The sequence below is a fragment of the Corvus cornix genome, chromosome 13 (genome assembly GCF_000738735.6).
Source record: "Corvus cornix cornix isolate S_Up_H32 chromosome 13, ASM73873v5, whole genome shotgun sequence".
Taxonomy (NCBI): domain Eukaryota; kingdom Metazoa; phylum Chordata; class Aves; order Passeriformes; family Corvidae; genus Corvus; species Corvus cornix.
The window spans coordinates 1,856,438-1,878,626 of record NC_046343.1 but is presented as its reverse complement, the minus strand read 5'-3'; the positions used below and the strand labels follow the sequence as shown (position 1 = coordinate 1,878,626).

At 50.3% G+C, this 22,189-nt stretch overlaps 2 protein-coding genes across 9 annotated transcripts; both read left to right on the top strand.

Annotated features, from left to right (window-relative positions):
* Positions 1–221: 221 nt before the first annotated feature.
* Positions 222–7,054, top strand: LOC120410738 (probable E3 ubiquitin-protein ligase MID2). The gene is made up of 6 exons (XM_039559761.1): positions 222–2,113; positions 3,337–3,432; positions 3,796–4,029; positions 4,124–4,146; positions 5,098–5,339; positions 5,949–7,054. The coding sequence occupies exons 1-6, from the start codon at positions 1,475–1,477 to the stop codon at positions 6,023–6,025; spliced, it is 1,311 nt and encodes a 436-aa protein (XP_039415695.1). The 5' UTR covers positions 222–1,474; the 3' UTR covers positions 6,026–7,054.
* A 255-nt stretch (positions 7,055–7,309) lies between these two features.
* On the top strand, positions 7,310–21,651 carry LOC104689638 (E3 ubiquitin-protein ligase Midline-1-like). Of its 8 annotated transcripts, none has more exons than XM_039559764.1 (8): positions 7,310–8,050; positions 9,318–9,413; positions 9,964–10,197; positions 18,197–18,219; positions 19,366–19,502; positions 19,904–19,934; positions 20,158–20,183; positions 21,013–21,651. In XM_039559764.1, exons 1-8 carry the CDS (start codon positions 7,433–7,435, stop codon positions 21,093–21,095), a joined length of 1,248 nt encoding a protein of 415 aa, XP_039415698.1. In that variant the 5' UTR covers positions 7,310–7,432; the 3' UTR covers positions 21,096–21,651. The 8 variants fall into 8 exon arrangements, 7 of the variants coding, with proteins under 7 accessions (XP_039415698.1, XP_039415696.1, XP_039415700.1 ...); XM_039559762.1 differs by lacking the exon at positions 18,197–18,219 and adding an exon at positions 10,337–10,359; XR_005603068.1 differs by lacking the exon at positions 18,197–18,219 and adding an exon at positions 10,337–10,359 and having other exon boundaries at positions 7,312–8,050; positions 20,026–20,183; positions 21,013–21,085.
* The last annotated feature ends 538 nt before the right edge of the window (positions 21,652–22,189 follow it).

Here is a 22,189-nt window from a genome sequence, read left to right as displayed (position 1 = left end):
GCTCCGTTGGTCCCAGCAATTACTTCCAACCATCTGGGAAAAATCCCAGCTGGACCGTTTTTATTTTGGCATAACTTTGTGATAAAACAACTCCTTTTCACACAGGCAGGCGCTGGTTTTGGAGTAGCTCATGTGGCTGCTGGAGAGGAGGGAGGCAGTGTTCTTTATCTCCTGGACTGGGCACAGTGTGCCTCGTGGGAGGGGAAAATCACTCAGTCAGGAGCTTTTGTGAGGGGGGACAGTTTTGATCACTGCCCTGGGCTGGGCTGGCTGGCACCTGGCAGTGTGGGCAGTGTGGGCAGCACACCCCAGGCTCCAGCTCCTGACCAGTGTGGAATGCCCACTGTTTGGACTTCGTTTCACTGCCTGCTGAGCTGTCCTGGGCTGCTGTCTGGAGTTTCAACTCCCACCTGTGCCCTGAGCAGTGGCATCTGACACCAAATCCGGCCCTGGGCTCTGCTGGCACAGGAGCTCCCTTCAAGTAACACGTGCATTTGCCCACTCCCAGCATTTATCAGTCCCAGGTTGTTGTCCAGGTCCATCCAGGTGTCTTTGCAGAGAGGAACAGGTTTGGTTCCTTTGCTCTCTGGCTGCTGGTCCAGCTCTCCCAGCCTCCCTGCCCACAAGGATTCTTCCCAGCTTTCCTTCCTGCCTCATTTCCTGACCCCTGCAGCCCCATCAAAGCAGGGCTGGACCTTCTGCCATGTTCCCCTTGAAGTGTCCAAGCTCTCAGCTTCAAGCTGCTGCATGGAGTTTGTCCTGTTGCCACTGAAAATGGGGAGTTAAACTCTCTAACACTGTAATTTCAATATTACAAAGTGGCATTACTTTATTTCAGCATGTGGGGGATAACTCCCTATTACACACACAACACCTTGCTAACAGACCAGCTTAAATCCATGTAACTTTTACATATTCAATGCATTTCCCAAAACTCATACCTATATGCTAAACACTCCCTGAATTTTCTGCATATTTAAATCACTCCTCAGAGCTTATTTTCATTGGAGCAGAGTTCTTTTGAGGGTCTGGGGTGGTCGTTTGGGGAACATCCCATTCCTCAAATTATTCTTTTTTGGTCACAGGCCTCCAAAAGCCTTTCTTCTCTTTGAATGCACCCCTGAGACGTGGCCTGGCCAGGATATCCCTTCTTATCACCATTGCTCAGGCTCACAGCCTTTAAGGCTGAGATAACCACTCGCACACAGGACAAAGCAAAGTCGGCTAAAGCGAAAGGAATTCCCGAGACTTAAACACGACTTGGTACAATTTTATTCTCAACACCGAGACGGCCGCGGCCCCTGCCCACGTGGCAGCGAGAGGCAGGAAGCTGGAGAGAGGCGAGGGATGACCCTCCCTTGCGAGGGGGAGGAGGCAGCACCTTTTAACGGGGCGAAGGTTGTTTTTGTCACGGCCGCTTTTTGTTTTGTTCCCTTCCCTCCGGGCTTCCGGCTTCCCCCGCAGCCGCAGCGCCATGGCCGGGGCAGAGGCCGGGGCAGAGGCCGGGGCAGAGGCAGTGGCCGGGCTGAGGGAAGAGCTGACCTGTCCCATCTGCCTGGACATTTACAGGGACCCCGCGTCCCTGGGCTGCAGCCACAGCTTCTGCACGGAGTGCATCAGGCAGGCGCTCCGGTGCCAGCAGAGCGCTGCCCGGTGCCCGCTCTGCCATTCCCCCGCCGGGGAGCTGCAGCCCAACTTCCACCTCCGCAACATAGTGCAGAAGTTTATGGATGTTCCTGCGCACCGGCAGGAGGAGAAGCGGGAAGCGCAATGCAAGGGGAAGGGGGAAAGCTCGGGCCAGCCGGAGGAGGTGATCCTGTGCGATTCCTGCCTCCAGGAGCCGCAGCCAGCAGTGAAGACGTGCCTGAGCTGCGAGGCTTCCCTGTGCCAAGCCCATCTGAGCAAGCACAACGCTAAGAAGGCCCAGAAGAGCCACGTGCTGGTGGAGCCCTGCGGTGCCCAGGTTTTGGCTGAGAGGAGGTGCCCCAAGCACGGCAAACTGCTGGAGTGCTTCTGTGAGACGGACTGGAACTGCATCTGCATCCTGTGCTCCGTCCTCTCCCACAAGAACCACAGAATCATCAGCTTGGAGGAGGCTTTTGACCAAGCTCAGGTAAGAGGCTGCAGGGACAGTGGGACAGGCGTGGGTTGCACCAGGAAAATCCCATGTGCTGCCCATGGCACAGGGCTGGAGCAGCTCCCGAGTTTCAGAACTGCAAACGCAGGGTGGGGGCTAAATTGCAATCTTGGGCTTTTATTCTTAGTTTTGTCCCAGTTTCTCTCTGGGTTTGGCCCTTGAGATATAAAACAAGACGTTACAAACGCTTTTTCCCCATCCTGAAGGAAGAGTTTGGCCAAACTGGTGGGGCTGACTGCTCGTGGCTATGGTTTTAATCCTTGGTGCACTTCCAAGCTGAAGATGAGCCTGAGCTGCACTTATGCAAAGAAAATTAATGACAGAGTAACAGAAGGAAAGCTGCCAACAGGGAAAATGGCTTTATATGTGGCTATTGCACATGAATAGTTTTCAGCTTCAATTTGTCTTTTTTGTGCTTGTAATTGTGGCATTCGTTCAGGGATAAAACCTTCCAGTAAACCTTTATCTACTGATTTGTCCTGGGAGTGTCACCGAAACTGCGGGGAAAACAAAAACCCTCCAACAACATTTTTAATGTTAGCGAGTCAAGGCGTTACTTTATTATCTGGCCAGGATGTTGTTCTGGCCAGGATGTACCACAGAGACCATCTCATCCACACATAGCCCGGGTGTGCAGAGAGAATCATTCCATAACACAGGACATTTACTAGATTTTTCAGATCTTTTATACAATCAAAACTCATAGAAACTAACTGGGTCAGTGTTCATTGGTCCCAAGTTGTGTAGTTCTTAGTATTTGGTCCCCTATTGGATCCGGATTTCTTCGCTTGGTTTTCTTATCAGTCTTTTCCGGAGGAGATGTCTCCAACTCTGCCAGAGGCAGAGTCTGGGGTAGATGTTGGTGGATGGCCGTTGATGTTCTGTTGATGTTCTGTTGATGTTCTGTTGATGTTCTGTTGATGTTCTGTTATCCCTTTGGGGCTACTCCCAGTCTGTGGAAATGCTGAGCCCACCTAGAGAAACAATGCCCTGGAAAGAGGCTTCAGTTCCCTTCCCCGGGGCAAAGGTGAACAAACGTGGCTAAAGTCACATATATAAAATTTTTAAACTGGTATGTTTTCCAACAAGAGCATGCAATGAGTAAACCTTCTGCAAGTCTAGCTCAACCCATGTCTATAAGCTGATCTCATGCATTATGCCAGTCCTATCCTGATATCTCCTTCCGGTTATATTTGTAGATATCTTCTCCTGGAACTCTGGAAGCCCTGAGAAACCACGAAGCTGCGTTGGATAATGTCATAGCAAACCTACTGAAACAGAAGGAGGGTCTGAAGGTTTGTTTCAAGGTCCCATATCACCTCAGGGATGGTTGCATGCTGGTAACTGAGGAGATAAAGTTTTATTTTACCCTTCCCCAGATCAGGGATTCTGAAGCTTTTTTAGTTCCTGGGTGGTTTCTCATGTATTTTTGAGGTTTTTTTCTTTGAGGAACTTTCTTATCAGTCTGGGAGGTACATTCTTAGTTAAGCTTGGAAGTCTGTGCCTCCTGATGAGTGGCTGATGTGTGGCTTTTTTTTATTTTTCCAACCTTCAACTTTTAGTTACTTCTCTTATCCCAGATCAAAGCCAGATTTTTTTCTGAGTGAGAGCTCATGTGGAAAATGTTCCTTACAATTTTGAAATTGTTCTCTTAATAGACTGAAGAGAGCCTGCGGAGGGGACGGCTGGAGAGCCTGCTCATGGAGATGCATCTGCAGCTAGAGAAGAAAAAAGGAGAGGTCCTGAAAGTTCTCAGGGAATACGAGGAGCAACAACTTTCTCGGATTCAGGCAGAGATGAATAATCACAAAAGGGAGAAGGATTTGGCCAGCCATGATGTTCGTCAGCTGGAGGCTCTGAGAAATCAGAAGGACATGCTTCTTTTCACCAAGGTATCTATCAGCATCTCCCTTCCCAGAGACACACAGCTCCATGGCTGGCCTGTGCCTGCACTGTGCTAATTCTGCTTTCAAAATGTCTTTACAGGCTTTTGCAACAATTAAAGCCAGGTAAGCTCTTCCTCAGTTTTAATATCTTTATTGATGATCTGGACATGGGGATGGAGTGCACTCTCAGTAAGTTCACAGCACTAAGTTGGGCTTAGTGTGGATGTGCTGGAGGGCAGGAAGCTCTGCAGAGGGATCAGGACAGGCTGGATCCATAGGCCAAGGCCAGCAGTGTGAGGTTCAGTGAGGCAAAGTGCCAGGTCCTGCACTGTGGTCACAACAGTCTTGTGCAGTTCCAGGCTGGGGGAACAGTGACTGGAAAGCTGCCTGGTGGGAAGGAACCTGGGATTGCTGTTCAACATTGGCTGAACATGAGCCCAGGTGTGTCCAGGTGGGCAAGAAGGCCAGTGGTACCTGGCCTGTCTCAGCAGTAGTGTGGCCAGCAGGAGCAGCGCAGTGCCTGTCCCCTGTGCTGGGCACTGCTGAGGTCACACCGTGAGTGCTGTGTCCAGTTCTGGGCCCTCAGTGCAAGATGGACATGGAGGGGCTGGAGCGTGTCCAGAGAAAGAAACGGAGCTGGGAAGGGGCTGGAGCCCCAGGAGTGGCTGAGGGAGCTGGGAAAGGGGCTCAGCCTGGAGCAAAGGAGGCTCAGGGGGGACCTTGTGGCTCTGCACAAGTCCCTGACAGGAGGGGGCAGCCGGGGGGGTCGGGCTCTGCTCGCAGGGAACAGGGACAGGAGGAGAGGGAACGGCCTCAGGCTGGGCCAGGGCAGGCTCAGGGTGGACAGCAGCAGGAATTTCCCCATGGAAAGGGCGCTCAGGCCTTGGCAGGGGCTGCCCAGGGAGGTTTGGAGTGCCCATTCCTGGAGGTGCCCAAGGAAGGGCTGGAGGTGGCACTCAGAGCTCTGGGCTGGGGACAAGGTGGGGCTGGGGCACAGCTCGGACTCGATGGCCTTGGAGGTCTTTTCCCACCTCAGTGATTCCATGGTTCTGTGATTCTTGCTGCGTGGTTTAGGCAACGCAAGCCACTTCCAGGAATAGATGGTTTGATGGTGCCAAAGCCACCCATTAGTTTGGATAAATCAACAACAACTGGTATTCTGAAGCTTTTCCAGCAATTCCTCCTAAATGTGGAGTTCTCCTTTAAGCCACCACTGCCACCTTTGGGGTACTCCTTTAACAAGCCGCCACCACCACCTTCGCCACCTTCAACGCCACCACCACCTGCACCTACACCTATGCTCACAGCATCTAGTGGTAAGTGCTCATTTGACTTTGTCAAAAGCGAGATGGAGAAGTCGATAAAACATCTTTAAGAAAGGACTGTAATGAGACACCAAGTACACTGAGTACCTCTAGAAGTGCTAATTCCTTACACTGTGTGCTTATTTGCACGTGTGTGTGCAGCAAAGGGAGCTTGTCCTGGGATTCAGGGCTTTGGGGCACGCCCTGAATACACCTTGTTAAAGCAGGCTATGGACAAAGAGGCTTGGAAGTCCCAGGAGTTTTCTGGGAGGATTAAGAAAAGATAATAGCAACACCTCTGTGCTATCCCTTTATTTCAAGGGGAAAGTTGAGAACTCATCACAGCAGCAGCAGGGTGGAGTTTGCTTAGGACATAAATAACCTGCTCTTTCTGTGTAAATACTTCTACTCTTTTGCAATGCTTTGTAAGCTCAGCCTACAGTCCCAGAGCTGTGCACAGGGGGACACTTATCTAACTGAATTGATGAAATTAGGGTTCCCTGGGTGCTGCTCTCTGGATGGTGCTTCAGCCCTTGCTGGCAGCGAGCCTCAGGTCAGGACAGAGGCAGACCCCAAATCTCCACAATTACCTGTTAATCATAATGTGTTTTTTCTCTTTAGGTTTCCATTATAATAATACACAATACCATGGACCTGCGTTTGCGTTTGGATCTTCCCCTTGGCTTTCTTTCAAGTAGCCTAATGAAATACAAAGTCAGTGGCAATCATAATGTTAACAATCATAGAAAGGCAGGAAGAGAAAGAGAAAACCCAACCAAAACTAACAATGCACAGCATGCAATTGCTCCCCCATCACCTGCTCGCTGATGTCCAGCCACTGTCCCCAAGCATCAATTGGTTCCTTCTGGCCATCTCCCCTCAGTTTATATACTGGGCGTGGTGTTCTATGGTGTGGAATGTCCCTTTGGCCAGTTTGGGTCACCTGCCCCAGCTATGCTCCTTCCCAGCTTTTCATGCACCTCCTCACTGGCAGAGCATGAGGCACTGAAAGGTCCTTGGCTCAGGTTAAGCACTGTTCAGCAACAGCCAAACCATCGGTGTGTTCTCAACATTATTCTCTACTGAACCCAAAACTGTACCAGCTGCTGAGAAGAGAATTAATTCTATCCCAGCCCAAACCAGGACAGGACTCCAATATGCACAGTGCCATCCCAGACGTGCAGGGCAACCAGAGCTGCTGGGAGGAGGACACCAGCAACGAGAGCTGATGGAAGCTTGGAATTGTGCCTGGCTTGGATGCTGCCTGCAAATGCCTCACAGTTACCTCTGTGTGTTCCTAGGTCGAAGAAGTGGACAGTGGCTCTCTCACTTTTCATGATGTGTCTGTCAAGGCTGGAGGTCCTGCTAAGAACTTCAGGCTTATAGAGACAGGAACCATCCCTTTGAAGTATCCCATCCATGCTGCCATCAGCATGCTGAAGCTCCTGTAGTGATGTGGGGACAAGGTGTTGCTGTGTATTTCCAGGCCGAGGAATTGTGATCATTGCACGGGGCCTATGCTAAACTGGCATATCAGAAATTAGATTGTGGGCTGCTGTGACAGGGGGTATATCACAGCACCCTGCTTCTTACGGCACGAGCTCCACTTTTTTTGTTCTGTTTATCGTAATGGAAATACCATTAAGTTGCTCAGTTTTGTTCAGCTGTATCAAATACTGTGTTGGCTTCACGCTATTAAAGTTACGTTACTTGCTTGCAAAACTCAATGGCAATTTATTTTATCTGTAAGTTGACAGCACAGCATTAACTGCTACAGAACTAGCCAGCAGCAATGCTGATCTTTGATCTAAAGCAGCAGCTTTTGCCTCTGCCGCCTCTTTCCATCCTGCACATCCAGTGCAGAAGCAAAGCTGCCCTGGGAGGTGAGGAGAGACTGGGGCAGCATTCCCTGCTGGAGACTGAGGGGAACCTTCCCCAAGTGGCTGCCACGGCGTAGGGAAGGGCGGGCCCGGGAGGGAACATTCGTCTGCCCGGCGTGGGACGGGGGAAGGGCTCGCAGGGGAGGAGCTTGCAGCCTCGGGGCTGGGTGTCCTGCTGCTGGGTTTAGTTTCGTTTCTGCTCGCTGAGGCGCTGTCCCTGCAGCCATGGCAAAAGCTTGGGAGGGATGCGGAGGGGCTGGCAGCCTGGAGGCCGAGCTCACCTGCCCCATCTGCCTGGGTCTCTACCGGGATCCGGTGTCGCTGAACTGCGGTCACAGCTTCTGTCGGCAGTGCATCAAGAACATGCTGGGAGCCCAGCAGCATTCCCAGGGCCCCTACACCTGCCCCATGTGCAGGATCCACCTGGGGCCCACCGTGGAGCTGCAGAACAACTTCCAGCTGGGCAACATCGTGGAGGCATTTCAGGCCTCCGCTTCCAAAAGACAAGAGGACGAAGGCTCCGAGAAGGGGAAGACGAGGGTGGTTCCCTGTGAGTACTGCCTGGATGGGTTCCAGGAGGCCGTGAAAACCTGCGTGGTCTGCAATGTGTCCCTGTGCCAGGCCCACCTGAGCAAGCACAACGCCAAGGCTTCCCAGCAGGAACATATCCTGGTGGAGGTGGGAGCAGGTGAGGCGGAGGAGAGGAGGTGCCCGGAGCACGGCAAGCTGCTGGAATGCTACTGCCAGGAAGAGGAGAAGTGCATCTGCGTGCTCTGCTCCATCGCCGGGGCCCACAAGGGCCACGAGGTCATCACCATGAAGGAGGAACGTGACAAACAGCTGGTAAGGAGCTCTTCCCTCCCCATGGCCCCTGGCCTGGCCGCGGGGAAGGGGGAAAGCTGCAGGAAGGACTTTCACAGGAATGGGGAAGGGTGTGGGGGCAGCCCGGCAGCAGCTCCGGGGATTTCCTCTCCGCCCCAGCAAGGGCTGGAACTTGCTTTTCATTGCCTCCTGTGTGTTGCCGGAGCAGTGTGGACAGCTAAGCAGAGGGAGGAGAGCGGAGAAAGGTGTTTGGGGCTGGCCGGGACAAGAGTGGGTCCGTCCGTCAGGGTGTGGGACGTGGCAGAGCCAGCGAGAGGCTCCGCTGTCCCACAGCAGTGAGGTGCAGCCCCGGGCCTGCCAGCCGCCCTCGCCGGGGTGCTCCTGGCTGGGATTGAGAAGTATTCCTGCAGGAATTAGAAAATCCCTTCCTCCACAGAGTCCCGGGGATGCCACTGCTACTGAGCTTCGGGTGGGGAAGGGGGTTTCCCACTCGAGTTCCTTCCCTTGGGCTCTGTCCGTGTTGTAGCGCGGTGGGGATCGGGCTGTGCTCCCGAGTAACCCGTGCCAGGCTGAGGGGACACGGCCGCAAGCTGTGCCAGGGGAGGTTCCGCTTGGACATGAGGAGGAATTTCTTCACGGAAATGTTGTTAGACCTTGGAAGGAGCTGCCCAGGGAGGTGCTGCAGTGCCATGCCTGGAGGTGTCCAAGGAATGACTGGATGCGGCACTCAGTGCTCTGGGCTGGGGACAAGGTGGGGATTGGTCACAGGTTGAATTCGATGACCTTGGAGGTCTTTTCCAACCTCAGTGATTCGGGAATTCCTCCCTCTGCCCCAAATTTTGTGGAGCCAGTGTCCCAGCAGATACAAGAGACATGGGGCCTCCGTGTTCCTGCCTCTGAGTGCAGCTGCTGTCCTTGAAATGCTCCAGAATCGGCTGAGGGGATAAAATGCATTTCCTATGCTCACTCACTGCCTTGCATTTGAAATGGCTGGGCTCAGTTTGGAGCCCAAGCAAAAAGCCTGCAGGAAGCCAGAGCATGGGCAGGAAATGGCTCCCTCTGGACCTCAGGACAGGTCACAGCCTCCTCAGGAGTTAGCAGAAGCATCCTTTGCAGTTACATGAATTGCAAACTAACTTCCTCTCCCAAGTTACATATCAGAATTGCAGGGCTGCCAAGCAGAAGTGGGATGTGTGGGACAGTGGCCATTTCACCAGCTCCACAAACTGCCAGTCTGCTTTGAAGCTGTTCCTGCTGGGAAGTTCACTGCTGTCTTTCCTTCTGCCAGGTTAAACTCCCTGGCACCATGACAGAGCTGCAGGACTCTAAAAGTGATTTAGATACTGCCCTAGAAGAGCTTCAGAAATGTGAGAATCAGATCAAGGTTGGTATCCAGATTATGACCAATTCAGAGCATCTTTCCTTCACAGTTTCCCGGCAGTAAGTGACGGTAACTGTACCGTTAGAAGCAGAAGAATAGAAAGAGAAAAGAGTGGTTTGAGAAACTGCCAGAAGCCAAGGTTTATCGCAGCCTTCCAGCTCCTCCACAGGAGGAACCAGCTGGGGGATTCCACCCTTTATTGTGGCTGCACAGACCGGGTTGCAGGACTGGCAGCCCACAGATTGTACATAAGATGATGTATTTTTAAAGTTTTCTACCTGTTTAAGAAAAGAAAAGCAATTTAAAGCTACGAGTGGGATTTCCAGTGTGTGCCACTCAGTTCTCACATTTGTAGCTGAAATTCATCTGACTTGGTTACTATATCAGGATTAATTTTCAAAAGCCTCTGTTCAGTCAGATATTCTAAGCAAATGTTTGTTGTCTGCTTCCTTCCGAAGCCAGTGCAAAGGATAGATACCATATTAATTGACAGCAGAGGCACTAAACTGAAAGGTGGAGTTCCAGTGCCCCTTTTTCTTATCTCTTCATTTAGACCAATACCAAAGCAGTGACTTCTCAGCTAGAAGCGCAGCTTAAAGATATGAGGACACAGCTTGTTCAGAAAGAGAAGAAGATCCTGAGATGCATTAAGACTATTGAGGAAAACCAACTGGCAGACATTGCCAAAGCAAGGAAGAAAATGGAGCAGAAGAGAGACCAGGCTGAGCAGAATCTTCAGGCTCTCCAGAAGATAAAAGAGCAACCAGATATTTTCCTCTTCCTCAAAGTAAGCAGTGGTATTCTGCTTTTCTTCATGGATCTGCCTATTTCTCAGCCAGGTGACCTTTCTGAAAATCACACTAATGATATTTTTCCTTTTTGTTTTCTCTTTTCTTTTCTTTTTTTTTTTGCAATCCTCCTGGTAGGAACTGAAACTGGTCACAGACAGGTATGTTCCACTTGATACCGCTTGTTTCCTTCTTTGAAAAAACACAGTGTTGATAACTGGGATCAAACCCCACTGCCTGTGCCCCTCTGTGCCACCACCCTGTGCTGCAAAGCTGCTCCCTATTCCGGCTGAGCCAGAGGGCACCACATCCACACAATGAACAGGGATGGAGAGACCCCTGCCTGCTGTTGCACTGGTGCCTTTCAGTTTTAGTTTCCTGGCTGGATTCTGATGAAAACCACTGGCTTTTCCTACCAGAATGCTGTTTTTTATCAGAGCGGCAGCCCCTAGGGTTGTGTTTAGAATAACGCTGTCTTGGATGCACATTGGTGACTCTCCCTCAGATGAGTTCGCAAAGGCAGTTCCTCTGCCTTTGTCAGCAGAGGTAACCAGCTCCTTTCCCACCAAGGTTTTGGGTTGTGGAGAAGCTTGGTAGCTAGAAAGATTTATTATCACTTCTCTTGCAAGTGATACGTTTAATTTATAACTCACTGCTTCCTGTGTGGTGCCTGGGTGTCAGGTGTAACTCAGTGCTGCAACGCCACCCCAACCGTTCCAGATGCACGAGAGGCTTTGCGGCAGCACTGGAGGCCCCAGCTGCACCAAGGGCTGCCTCAAACATCTACCTGGAATTTGGGATGTCACCTCTGTAACTTGAACAGATTAGAGCTGAGTTCAAACTTGGATTGTAAGGATACCTTGGAATCACCGTGTGCCTCAGGGCTGCAGCACAGGCTGTCACTCACAGCTGTGCCACAGGTCACATCCTGTCCTGTGGGACCAAGGTAATTTTCCAGAAACCTGGACCCCATTTGATCTTTGGCATTCTTGTTCTGTCACCACTACAACAGTAAGCGCCTGCCTGCAGCAAGTCAAGGCCCCGTTCACACACGGGGATTATCAAAACACCTCCTCCTCTCTCACTGTCAGTGTGGGAAAGTTCCAGTGCAGGTTGGTAAGCAAAAGGCATTGCCAAATAACTAACAGTATGTAACAATTGGAACTCAACCTTCACAGAGGGCTGTTAACCCAGTCACTGATGTTGCCAAAGCCCTCTCCTCTTTGCAGACTCTGTCCTAGCGAAGAATTCTGTTACCTTTGGATGCTGGATGGTTTTCCTTGGTGCAATGTCTCTCTGTGCCCTAGGATTGCGAGTCTGGACCTGGACACTGAGAGGGTGGACGTGGAGGAAGAGCAGCTGGATCAGAGCATGATTACCCAGTGCCAGACCCTGAGAGAGAAGTTAATGTTGCAGCTGGACTCTCTGCTGCAGGACGTGTGCGGTGAGCGGCCCCGACCCGGCCCCGCTGACGCGGTGGGAAACAGGGAGCTCAGTCCTGGCTGGGGCAGCTCCTTCCACTGGGGCGTGAGGGCTGATGTGGGGTCTTGGGAGTGCTGGGGAGGGGGCAGGGGGCAGGTTTCTGTGGGTAACAAGGAAGAGGTCTGCTCCTAAGCAGCGTAAGGCCAATTTCTCCTCTGGCTGATGTGGTTTCCTGCTCCCATCAACTTCCCAAATTCTGGCCGCTCGGTCCCGCCGTCAAGAAACATCCTCTGTGTTTGCCCAGCCCCATCCCCTCCTGGTTTCCCTCTGACCATGAGATCCAGAGGGACAGTACCGAGCCCTAAACTTGAGTTCATTGCCAGCTTTGTTAACCATTCTTCTCTTTTTTTTTTTTTTTTTTTTAGTTAAACTCGCCAACCAAATGGAGCTGTGCAGGTAAATCGTTTTCTTTGCTTCCAAAATGTTCCCTGCAAATTTCTCCAGTTGTTCATTTAAGGACTGTGTGTCCTGCACTTTTCTGCTTCAGGTTCAAGGAGACCTAAGCAGAGTGTCAAAGGCTGTCCTTCATCTCAAAAGAAGGGAGGCAGATCTATTCACATCTCTTGTTCTGCTGTTAACAAGATGTGATTTGTGTTTTACAAGGCTCTAATATTCAACACCGTCTCTTTACAGTCAGACTTCAGCTACTACTGGTACCTCTTCAGCTACGAATACCAGATGTAAGTGTTCAAAATACCGTCCAGAATGTGTTAAAAATACCAGTTATTCCTCAGGACTCTGCCTTGGGGCTGTGAGTCTTGCAGAGAAGATCTCCCACCTAAAAATGTGATCAGCGTTTTGTTGCATGTATCTCCTGTCCTTGCCAGAGTGTGCAGCCTCAGGGCACAGCTCTCGGAGTCTGCACTGGGCAGAAATCTCTGGGAACTCACTGGGGAAATCATTTCTTCTCAGCCTGAGGGAGACACTGGGTTTGCTTTGGCACTCAGGAAAACTCGGAGCCTGTTCCAGGGAAACACCACGGAGGGGTTCCCAGCAACAGAGCAGGAGCTGGAGCAAACACAGTACCTGAAAGGATTCCCAGACAAATGCAAATGCTGCAGGAGATAGGCAAAGTGTGAACAGTGTTTCTCTGCAGATTGCACTAGTCCAGTGCTCAGATATGTATCTGCTGGGCACAGCAGGGCATCACTTCTACAAGCTCTTTAAATAAAGGTTATTTAGATGTTCTGTGAAAGATTTTTTTAGATTGTTCTTTTAATTGCTGCAACTGAAGTTCAGTTTGCAAATGATTTTCTTCTTAATTTGTAAATTCAAAAGAAAATCTTTGTTTCTTCACCGCTTTTTAACTTCTGGAGCAAATCTAGAGGTACATTTTTAATCAGTGTATATGTCCATTTATTTGTCTTGTGAGCTCAGTCAGTGGCTGTGCTCTATACAGAACCAGACAGTCACTCAAAACAGGTCAGGGCAAAGAAATACTTTTTTCTGAGACAAGGCAAAGCTCTACTTGGAAGCAACTTGTCAAGTATATTTTATTGCTATGCTGATGATATTTTTTTATTTTACAGTACCTGAAAAAGATCCGTTGGAATTGCTCCGCCAGACCATAAGGAAACAGCAGCACCTGCTCAATCAGAAGTGCAAAAAGTAGTTTCTCATCCCCCATAAGCCCAGACGTAAGGGAGAGGTGAAAAACAGATGTCAGAAGTGAGATGGAAAGAAAAACTTAAATAATTTTCAGAATTACCTCTAATACTGACAACCTGCCAAGTGTTTTGACCTCCCCTCCTATCTTGCATTCAAATCAATTCTGTAACGTATGAAAATTGTTCTTAAAAGTGCAAAGAATTAACATGAACATAATACAATCTCCTAACTGCTGCTGCCTTGCAAGCTGTGGCCTCTATCATCTCATGGGTCTAATTGTGCTTTTGCATTGTGATTTGTGCTGACTCTGTTGTCACTATGTGGCTGGATAACCAAATACAGGGCTTTAGCTACTCATAACCATGGCTGCAGGATTTCATGCCATCACCAGGAATCAGCTGTGGAGAGCACTGTTTGTGGGTAGACTCGCAGGAAATCAAGGCTAAAGTTCTCTGTGCTTTTACAGGACTTGTGGCTACAGCTCTGTTCTGTCACTCGTGATAATCAACACGTACCTGGCTTCAGGGATTGAAAATAAACTCAGAAATCCATCTCAGATTTGGAGTAACAGCTCTCCTCCTGGTTTCAATGGACTCTCCAAGCTGTGCTGTGTGCTCAGCCCTGGCTCTGCTGCACCCATCAGTTGTCAGCCTAACAGAAAGAGCGTGGCCAAATTTTGGGAGCTCAGTGGTTGCTCCAGAGGACCTTGCAAATATTCCTTCCTCCTCGAAGGCAGCAAGGCACAAAGGGCAGCTGCTCTCAGCCCCTCAGATGAGGCAAAAGAAATGAGCCTGTCCTTCAGCACTTTCCTGACCTGGGCTTCTCTCTGGCTGCCGGCTGAAGGAGCTGGGAGCAGCCAGTGCAGGTCAGTGCTGCTGCTGCTGCTGCTGCAGAGTTCCTGCAGTGCTGCAAATCCCTGCAGACAGCAACCCTCACTCAAACGTGGGATTTGTAATCCTGCTGCAGCCTCACAAAGCTTTTGGATGAAAATGGGTGTCTAGGAAGGTGGGATTTCTGAGTTAGATGCTAAACTGGTGGTGCAGTTTAATTCCCCCATACATTTGCTTGTTTGCAAAGAGACTGCTGGGAATCTGAGACTTGTTTTAATGTTCTGTGCCTTAGCCTTGAGGAAGCAAAGAGCTGAAAGACTGGATGAAAGCAGCGTAAGGAAACAAGCAGAGTCCAGCAATTATTTAACTAAGCCTTCTAATAGACATCAGCACTCTGAAAATTTTACCACCTAATTACTTTTTGACTCTAGGTGACAATCTTGGACCGTGACACACACTGAGAGAGCAGCAGTTCTGCACAGATGTTTGTGGAGAACACTCTTTCTTGATAGCAATGTAATTTTGACATGCACAGTCCTGAGATATGGACAGAGCTTATTTCTTTTTGGCATCTTTATTTTGATACGATATTGAAAACCATGCAGGTAGAGTCGGGCCTCCCAAGTGGCCCTGCAGTGACTGGTCTCAGGCGGTGCAGGCACAAAGTGAGGGAAGCAAGGCATCACACAGGGCCATTCCTGTTTCTGAGAGCTTTTAGCAACCCCTACTTTCCTGTCAGCTGCCTGCAGACAGATCTGTCTGAAGTCCCAGGAAAACCTTCCTCGGGGTTCTTCCTATTTTACCTCTCGGGAGCATCCGTGGCTGTTGTGGAGCTGGAGGCAAAGCAGAGGAAATTCTTAGCTCACACTCTTCCCATCCAGGATTCATCTTTAATTTAGTACCCCTGCCGTGGAGCGGAGAATTTGTTCTGGGCTGGAAGAGAATTGTCCCATCTCAGGCCCTCGCCAGCATTCCCTGCTCTCTGCTGGAGACTGAGGGGAACCTTCCCCAAGTGGCTGCCACGGCGTAGGGAAGGGCGGGCCCGGGAGGGAACATTCGTCTGCCCGGCGTGGGACGGGGGAAGGGCTCGCAGGGGAGGAGCTTGCAGCCTCGGGGCTGGGTGTCCTGCTGCTGGGTTTAGTTTCGTTTCTGCTCGCTGAGGCGCTGTCCCTGCAGCCATGGCAAAAGCTTGGGAGGGATGCGGAGGGGCTGACAGCCTGGAGGCCGAGCTCACCTGCCCCATCTGCCTGGGTTTCTACCGGGATCCGGTGTCGCTGAACTGCGGTCACAACTTCTGTCGGCAGTGCATCAAGAACAGGCTGGGAAATGAATGGTATTACAGTAACTGCTACTGTCCCAAGTGCAGAGCCCACCTACCGTACCCTCTGAACCTGCAGAGCAATTTCCAGCTGGGCAACATCGTGGAGGCATTTCTGGCAACCATTTCCAAAAGACAAGAGGACGAAGGCTCCGATGAGTGGAAGGCGGGTGCGGTTCCCTGTGAGTACTGCCTGGATCGCCCCAAGCCGGCCGTGAAAACCTGCGTGGTCTGCGAGGCGTCCCTGTGCCAGGCCCACCTGAGCAAGCACAACGCCAAGGGTTTCCAGCAGGAACACATCCTGGTGGAGGTGGGAGCAGGTGAGGCGGAGGAGAGGAGGTGCCCGGAGCACGGCAAGCTGCTGGAATGCTACTGCCAGGAAGAGGAGAAGTGCATCTGCGTGCTCTGCTCCATCGCCGGGGCCCACAAGGGCCACGAGGTCATCACCATGAAGGAGGAACGTGACAAACAGCTGGTAAGGAGCTCTTCCCTCCCCATGGCCCCTGGCCTGGCCGCGGGGAAGGGGGAAAGCCGCAGGAAGGGCTTTCACAGGAATGGGGAAGGGTGTGGGGGCAGCCCGGTAGCAGCTCCGGGGATTTCCTCTCCGCCCCAGCAAGGGCTGGAACTTGCTTTTCATTGCCTCCTGTGTGTTGCCGGAGCAGTGTGGACAGCTAAGCAGAGGGAGGAGAGCGGAGAAAGGTGTTTGGGGCTGGCCGGGACAAGAGTGGGTCCGTCCGTCAGGGTGTGGGACGTGGCAGAGCCAGCGAGAGGCTCCGCTGTCCCACAGCAGTGAGGTGCAGCCCCGGGCCTGCCAGCCGCCCTCGCCGGGGTGCTCCTGGCTGGGATTGAGAAGTATTCCTGCAGGGATTAGAAAATCCCTTCCTCCACAGAGTCCCGGGGATGCCACTGCTGCTGAGCTTCGGGTGGGGAAGGGGGTTTCCCACTCGAGTTCCTTCCCTTGGGCTCTGTCCGTGTTGTAGCGCGGTGGGGATCGGGCTGTGCTCCCGAGTAACCCGTGCCAGGCTGAGGGGACACGGCCGCAAGCTGTGCCAGGGGAGGTTCCGCTTGGACATGAGGAGGAATTTCTTCACGGAAATGTTGTTAGACCTTGGAAGGAGCTGCCCAGGGAGGTGCTGCAGTGCCATGCCTGGAGGTGTCCAAGGAATGACTGGATGCGGCACTCAGTGCTCTGGGCTGGGGACAAGGTGGGGATTGGTCACAGGTTGAATTCGATGACCTTGGAGGTCTTTTCCAACCTCAGTGATTTGGGAATTCCTCCCTCTGCCCCAAATTTTGTGGAGCCAGTGTCCCAGCAGATACAAGAGACATGGGGCCTCCGTGTTCCTGCCTCTGAGTGCAGCTGCTGTCCTTGAAATGCTCCAGAATCGGCTGAGGGGATAAAATGCATTTCCTATGCTCACTCACTGCCTTGCATTTGAAATGGCTGGGCTCAGTTTGGAGCCCAAGCAAAAAGCCTGCAGGAAGCCAGAGCATGGGCAGGAAATGGCTCCCTCTGGACCTCAGGACAGGTCACAGCCTCCTCAGGAGTTAGCAGAAGCATCCTTTGCAGTTACATGAATTGCAAACTAACTTCCTCTCCCAAGTTACATATCAGAATTGCAGGGCTGCCAAGCAGAAGTGGGATGTGTGGGACAGTGGCCATTTCACCAGCTCCACAAACTGCCAGTCTGCTTTGAAGCTGTTCCTGCTGGGAAGTTCACTGCTGTCTTTCCTTCTGCCAGGTTAAACTCTCTGACCCCATGACAGAGCTGCAGGACTCTAAACGTGATTTAGATACTGCCCTAGAAGAGCTTCAGGAAAGCAAGAATCAGGTCAAGGTTGGTATCCAGATTATGACCAATTCAGAGCATCTTTCCTTCACAGTTTCCCGGCAGTAAGTGATGGTAACTGTACCGTTAGAAGCAGAAGAATAGAAAGAGAAAAGAGTGGTTTGAGAAACTGCCAGAAGCCAAGGTTTATCGCAGCCTTCCAGCTCCTCCACAGGAGGAACCAGCTGGGGGATTCCACCCTTTATTGTGGCTGCACAGACCGGGTTGCAGGACTGGCAGCCCACAGATTGTACATAAGATGATGTATTTTTAAAGTTTTCTACCTGTTTAATAAAAGAAAAGCAATTTAAAGCTACGAGTGGGATTTCCAGTGTGTGCCACTCAGTTCTCACATTTGTAGCTGAAATTCATCTGACTTTGTTACTATATCAGGATTAATTTTCCAAAGCCTCTGTTCAGTCAGATATTCTAAGCAAATGTTTGTTGTCTGCTTCCTTCTGAAGGCAGTGCAAAGGATAGATACCATATTAATTGACAGCAGAGGCACTAAACTGAAAGGTGGAGTTCGAGTGCCCCTTTTTCTTATCTCTTCATTTAGACCAATACCAAAGCAGTGACTTCTCAGCTAGAAGAGCTGTTTAAAGATATAAAGACAGAGCTTGTTCAGAAAGAGAAGAAGATCCTGAGTGACATTAAGTCTAATAAGGACAACCAACTGGCAGACATTGCCAAAGCAAGGAAGAAAATGGAACAGAAGAGACACCAGGCTGAATGGAATCTTCAGGCTCTCCAGAAGATAAAAGAGCAACCAGATACTTTCCTCTTCTTTAAAGTAAGCAGTGGTATTCTGCTTTTCTTCATGGATCTGCCTATTTCTCAGCCAGGTGACCTTTCTGAAAATCACACTAATGATATTTTTCCTTTTTGTTTTCTTTTTTCTTTTCTTTTTTTTTTGCAATCCTCCTGGTAGGAATTGAAACTGGTCACAGACAGGTATGTTCCACTTGATACCGCTTGTTTCCTTCTTTGAAAAAACACAGTGTTGATAACTGGGATCAAACCCCACTGCCTGTGCCCCTCTGTGCCACCACCCTGTGCTGCAAAGCTGCTCCCTATTCCGGCTGAGCCAGAGGGCACCACATCCACACAATGAACAGGGGTGGAGAGACCCCTGCCTGCTGTTGCACTGGTGCCTTTCAGTTTTGGTTTCCTGGCTGGATTCTGATGAAAACCACTGGCTTTTCCTACCAGAATGCTGTTTTTTATCAGAGCGGCAGCCCCTAGGGTTGTGTTTAGAATAACGCTGTCTTGGATGCACACTGGTGACTCTCCCTCAGATGAGTTCCCAAAGGCAGTTCCTCTGCCTTTGTCAGCAGAGGTAACCAGCTCCTTTCCCACCAAGGTTTTGGGTTGTGGAGAAGCTTGGTAGCTAGAAAGATTTATTATCACTTCTCTTGCAAGTGATACGTTTAATTTATAACTCACTGCTTCCTGTGTGGTGCCTGGGTGTCAGGTGTAACTCAGTGCTGCAACGCCACCCCAACCGTTCCAGATGCACGAGAGGCTTTGCGGCAGCACTGGAGGCCCCAGCTGCACCAAGGGCTGCCTCAAACATCTACCTGGAATTTGGGATGTCACCTCTGTAACTTGAACAGATTAGAGCTGAGTTCAAACTTGGATTGTAAGGATACCTTGGAATCACCGTGTGCCTCAGGGCTGCAGCACAGGCTGTCACTCACAGCTGTGCCACGGGTCACATCCTGTCCTGTGGGACCAAGGTAATTTTCCAGAAACCTGGACCCCATTTGATCTTTGGCATTCTTGTTCTGTCACCACTACAACAGTAAGCGCCTGCCTGCAGCAAGTCAAGGCCCCATTCACACACGGGGATTATCAAAACACCTCCTCCTCTCTCACTGTCAGTGTGGGAAAGTTCCAGTGCAGGTTGGTAAGCAAAAGGCATTGCCAAATAACTAACAGTATGTAACAATTGGAACTCAACCTTCACAGAGGGCTGTTAACCCAGTCACTGATGTTGCCAAAGCCCTCTCCTCTTTGCAGACTCTGTCCTAGCGAAGAATTCTGTTACCTTTGGATGCTGGATGGTTTTCCTTGGTGCAATGTCTCTCTGTGCCCTAGGATTGCGAGTCTGGACCTGGACACTGAGAGGGTGGACGTGGAGGAAGTGCAGCTGGATCAGAGCATGATTACCCAGTGCCAGACCCTGAGAGAGAAGTTAATGTTGCAGCTGGACTCTCTGCTGCAGGACGTGTGCGGTGAGCGGCCCCGACCCGGCCCCGCTGACGCGGTGGGAAACAGGGAGCTCAATCCTGGCTGGGGCAGCTCCTTCCACTGGGGCGTGAGGGCTGATGTGGGGTCTTGGGAGTGCTGGGGAGGGGGCAGGGGGCAGGTTTCTGTGGGTAACAAGGAAGAGGTCTGCTCCTAAGCAGCGTAAGGCCAATTTCTCCTCTGGCTGATGTGGTTTCCTGCTCCCATCAACTTCCCAAATTCTGGCCGCTCGGTCCCGCCGTCAAGAAACATCCTCTGTGTTTGCCCAGCCCCATCCCCTCCTGGTTTCCCTCTGACCATGAGATCCAGGGGGACAGTACCGAGCCCTAAACTTGAGTTCATTGCCAGCTTTGTTAACCATTCTTCTCTATTTTTTTTTGTTTTTTAGTTAAACTCGCCAACCAAATGGAGCTGCGCAGGTAAATCGTTTTCTTTGCTTCCAAAACGTTCCCTGCAAATTTCTCCAGTTGTTCATTTAAGGACTGTGTGTCCTGCACTTTCCTGCTTCAGGTTCAAGGAGACTTAAGCAGAGTGTCAAAGGCTGTCCTTCATCTCAAAAGAAGGGAGGCAGATCTATTCACATCTCTTGTTCTGTGATTTGTGTTTTACAAGGCTCTAACATTCAACACTGTCTCTTTACAGTCGGACTTCAGCTACTAATACCAGATGTAAGTGTTCAAAAATACCAGTTATTCCTCAGGACTCTGCCTTGGGGCTGTGAGTCTTGCAGAGAAGATCTCCCACGTAAAAATGTGATCAGCGTTTTGTTGCATGTATCTCCTGTCCTTGCCAGAGTGTGCAGCCTCAGGGCACAGCTCTCGGAGTCTGCACTGGGCAGAAATCTCTGGGAACTCACTGGGGAAATCATTTCTTCTCAGCCTGAGGGAGACACTGGGTTTGCTTTGGCACTCAGGAAAACTCGGAGCCTGTTCCAGGGAAACACCACGGAGGGGTTCCCAGCAACAGAGCAGGAGCTGGAGCAAACACAGTACCTGAAAGGATTCCCAGACAAATGCAAATGCTGCAGGAGATAGGCAAAGTGTGAACAGTGTTTCTCTGCAGATTGCACTAGTCCAGTGCTCAGATATGTATCTGCTGGGCACAGCAGGGCATCACTTCTACAAGCTCTTTAAATAAAGGTTATTTAGAAGTTCTATGAAAGATTTTTTTTAGATTGTTCTTTTAATTGCTGCAACTGAAGTTCAGTTTGCAAATGATTTTCTTCTTAATTTGTAAATTCAAAAGAAAATCTTTGTTTCTTCACTGCTTTTTAACTTCTGGAGCAAATCTAGAGGTACATTTTTTAATCAGTGTATGTGTCCATTTATTTGTCTTGTGAGCTCAGTCAGTGGCTGTGCTCTATACAGAACCAGTCAGTCACTCAAAACAGGTCAGGGAAAAGAAATACTTTTTTCTGAGACAAGGCAAAGCTCTACTTGGAAGCAACTTGTCAAGTATATTTTATTGCTATGCTGATGATATTTTTTTATTTTACAGTACCTGAAAAAGATCCGTTGGAATTGCTCCGCCAGACCATAAGGAAACAGCAGCACCTGCTCAATCAGAAGTGCAAAAAGTAATTTCTCATCCCCCATAAGCCCAGACGTAAGGGAGAGGTGAAAAACAGATGTCAGAAGTGAGATGGAAAGAAAAACTTAATTTTCAGAATTACCTCTAATACTGACAACCTGCCAAGTGTTTTGACCTCCCCTCCTATCTTGCATTCAAATCAATTCTGTAACATATGAAAATTGTTCTTAAAAGTGCAAAGAATTAACATGAACATAATACAATCTCCTAACTGCTGCTGCCTTGCAAGCTGTGGCCTCTATCATCTCATGGGTCTAATTGTGCTTTTGCACTGTGATTTGTGCTGACTCTGTTGTCACTATGTGGCTGGATAACCAAATACAGGGCTTTAGCTACTCATAACCATGGCTGCAGGATTTCATACCATCACCAGGAATCAGCTGTGGAGAGCACTGTTTGTGGGTAGACTCGCAGGAAATCAAGGCTAAAGTTCTCTGTGCTTTTACAGGACTTGTGGCTACAGCTCTGTTCTGTCACTCGTGATAATCAACACGTACCTGGCTTCAGGGATTGAAAATAAACTCAGAAATCCATCTCAGATTTAGAGTAACAGCTCTCCTCCTGGTTTCAATGGACTCTCCAAGCTGTGCTGTGTGCTCAGCCCTGGCTCTGCTGCACCCATCAGTTGTCAGCCTAACAGAAAGAGCGTGGCCAAATTTTGGGAGCTCAGTGGTTGCTCCAGAGGACCTTGCAAATATTCCTTCCTCCTCGAAGGCAGCAAGGCACAAAGGGCAGCTGCTCTCAGCCCCTCAGATGAGGCAAAAGAAATGAGCCTGTCCTTCAGCACTTTCCTGACCTGGGCTTCTCTCTGGCTGCCAGCTGAAGGAGCTGGGAGCAGCCAGTGCAGGTCAGTGCTGCTGCTGCTGCAGAGTTCCTGCAGTGCTGCAAATCCCTGCAGACAGCAACCCTCACTCAAACGTGGGATTTGTAATCCTGCTGCAGCCTCACAAAGCTTTTGGATGAAAATGGGTGTCTAGGAAGGTGGGATTTCTGAGTTAGATGCTATGCTGGTGGTGCAGTTTAATTCCCCCATACATTTGCTTGTTTGCAAAGAGACTGCTGGGAATCTGAGACTTGTTTTAAT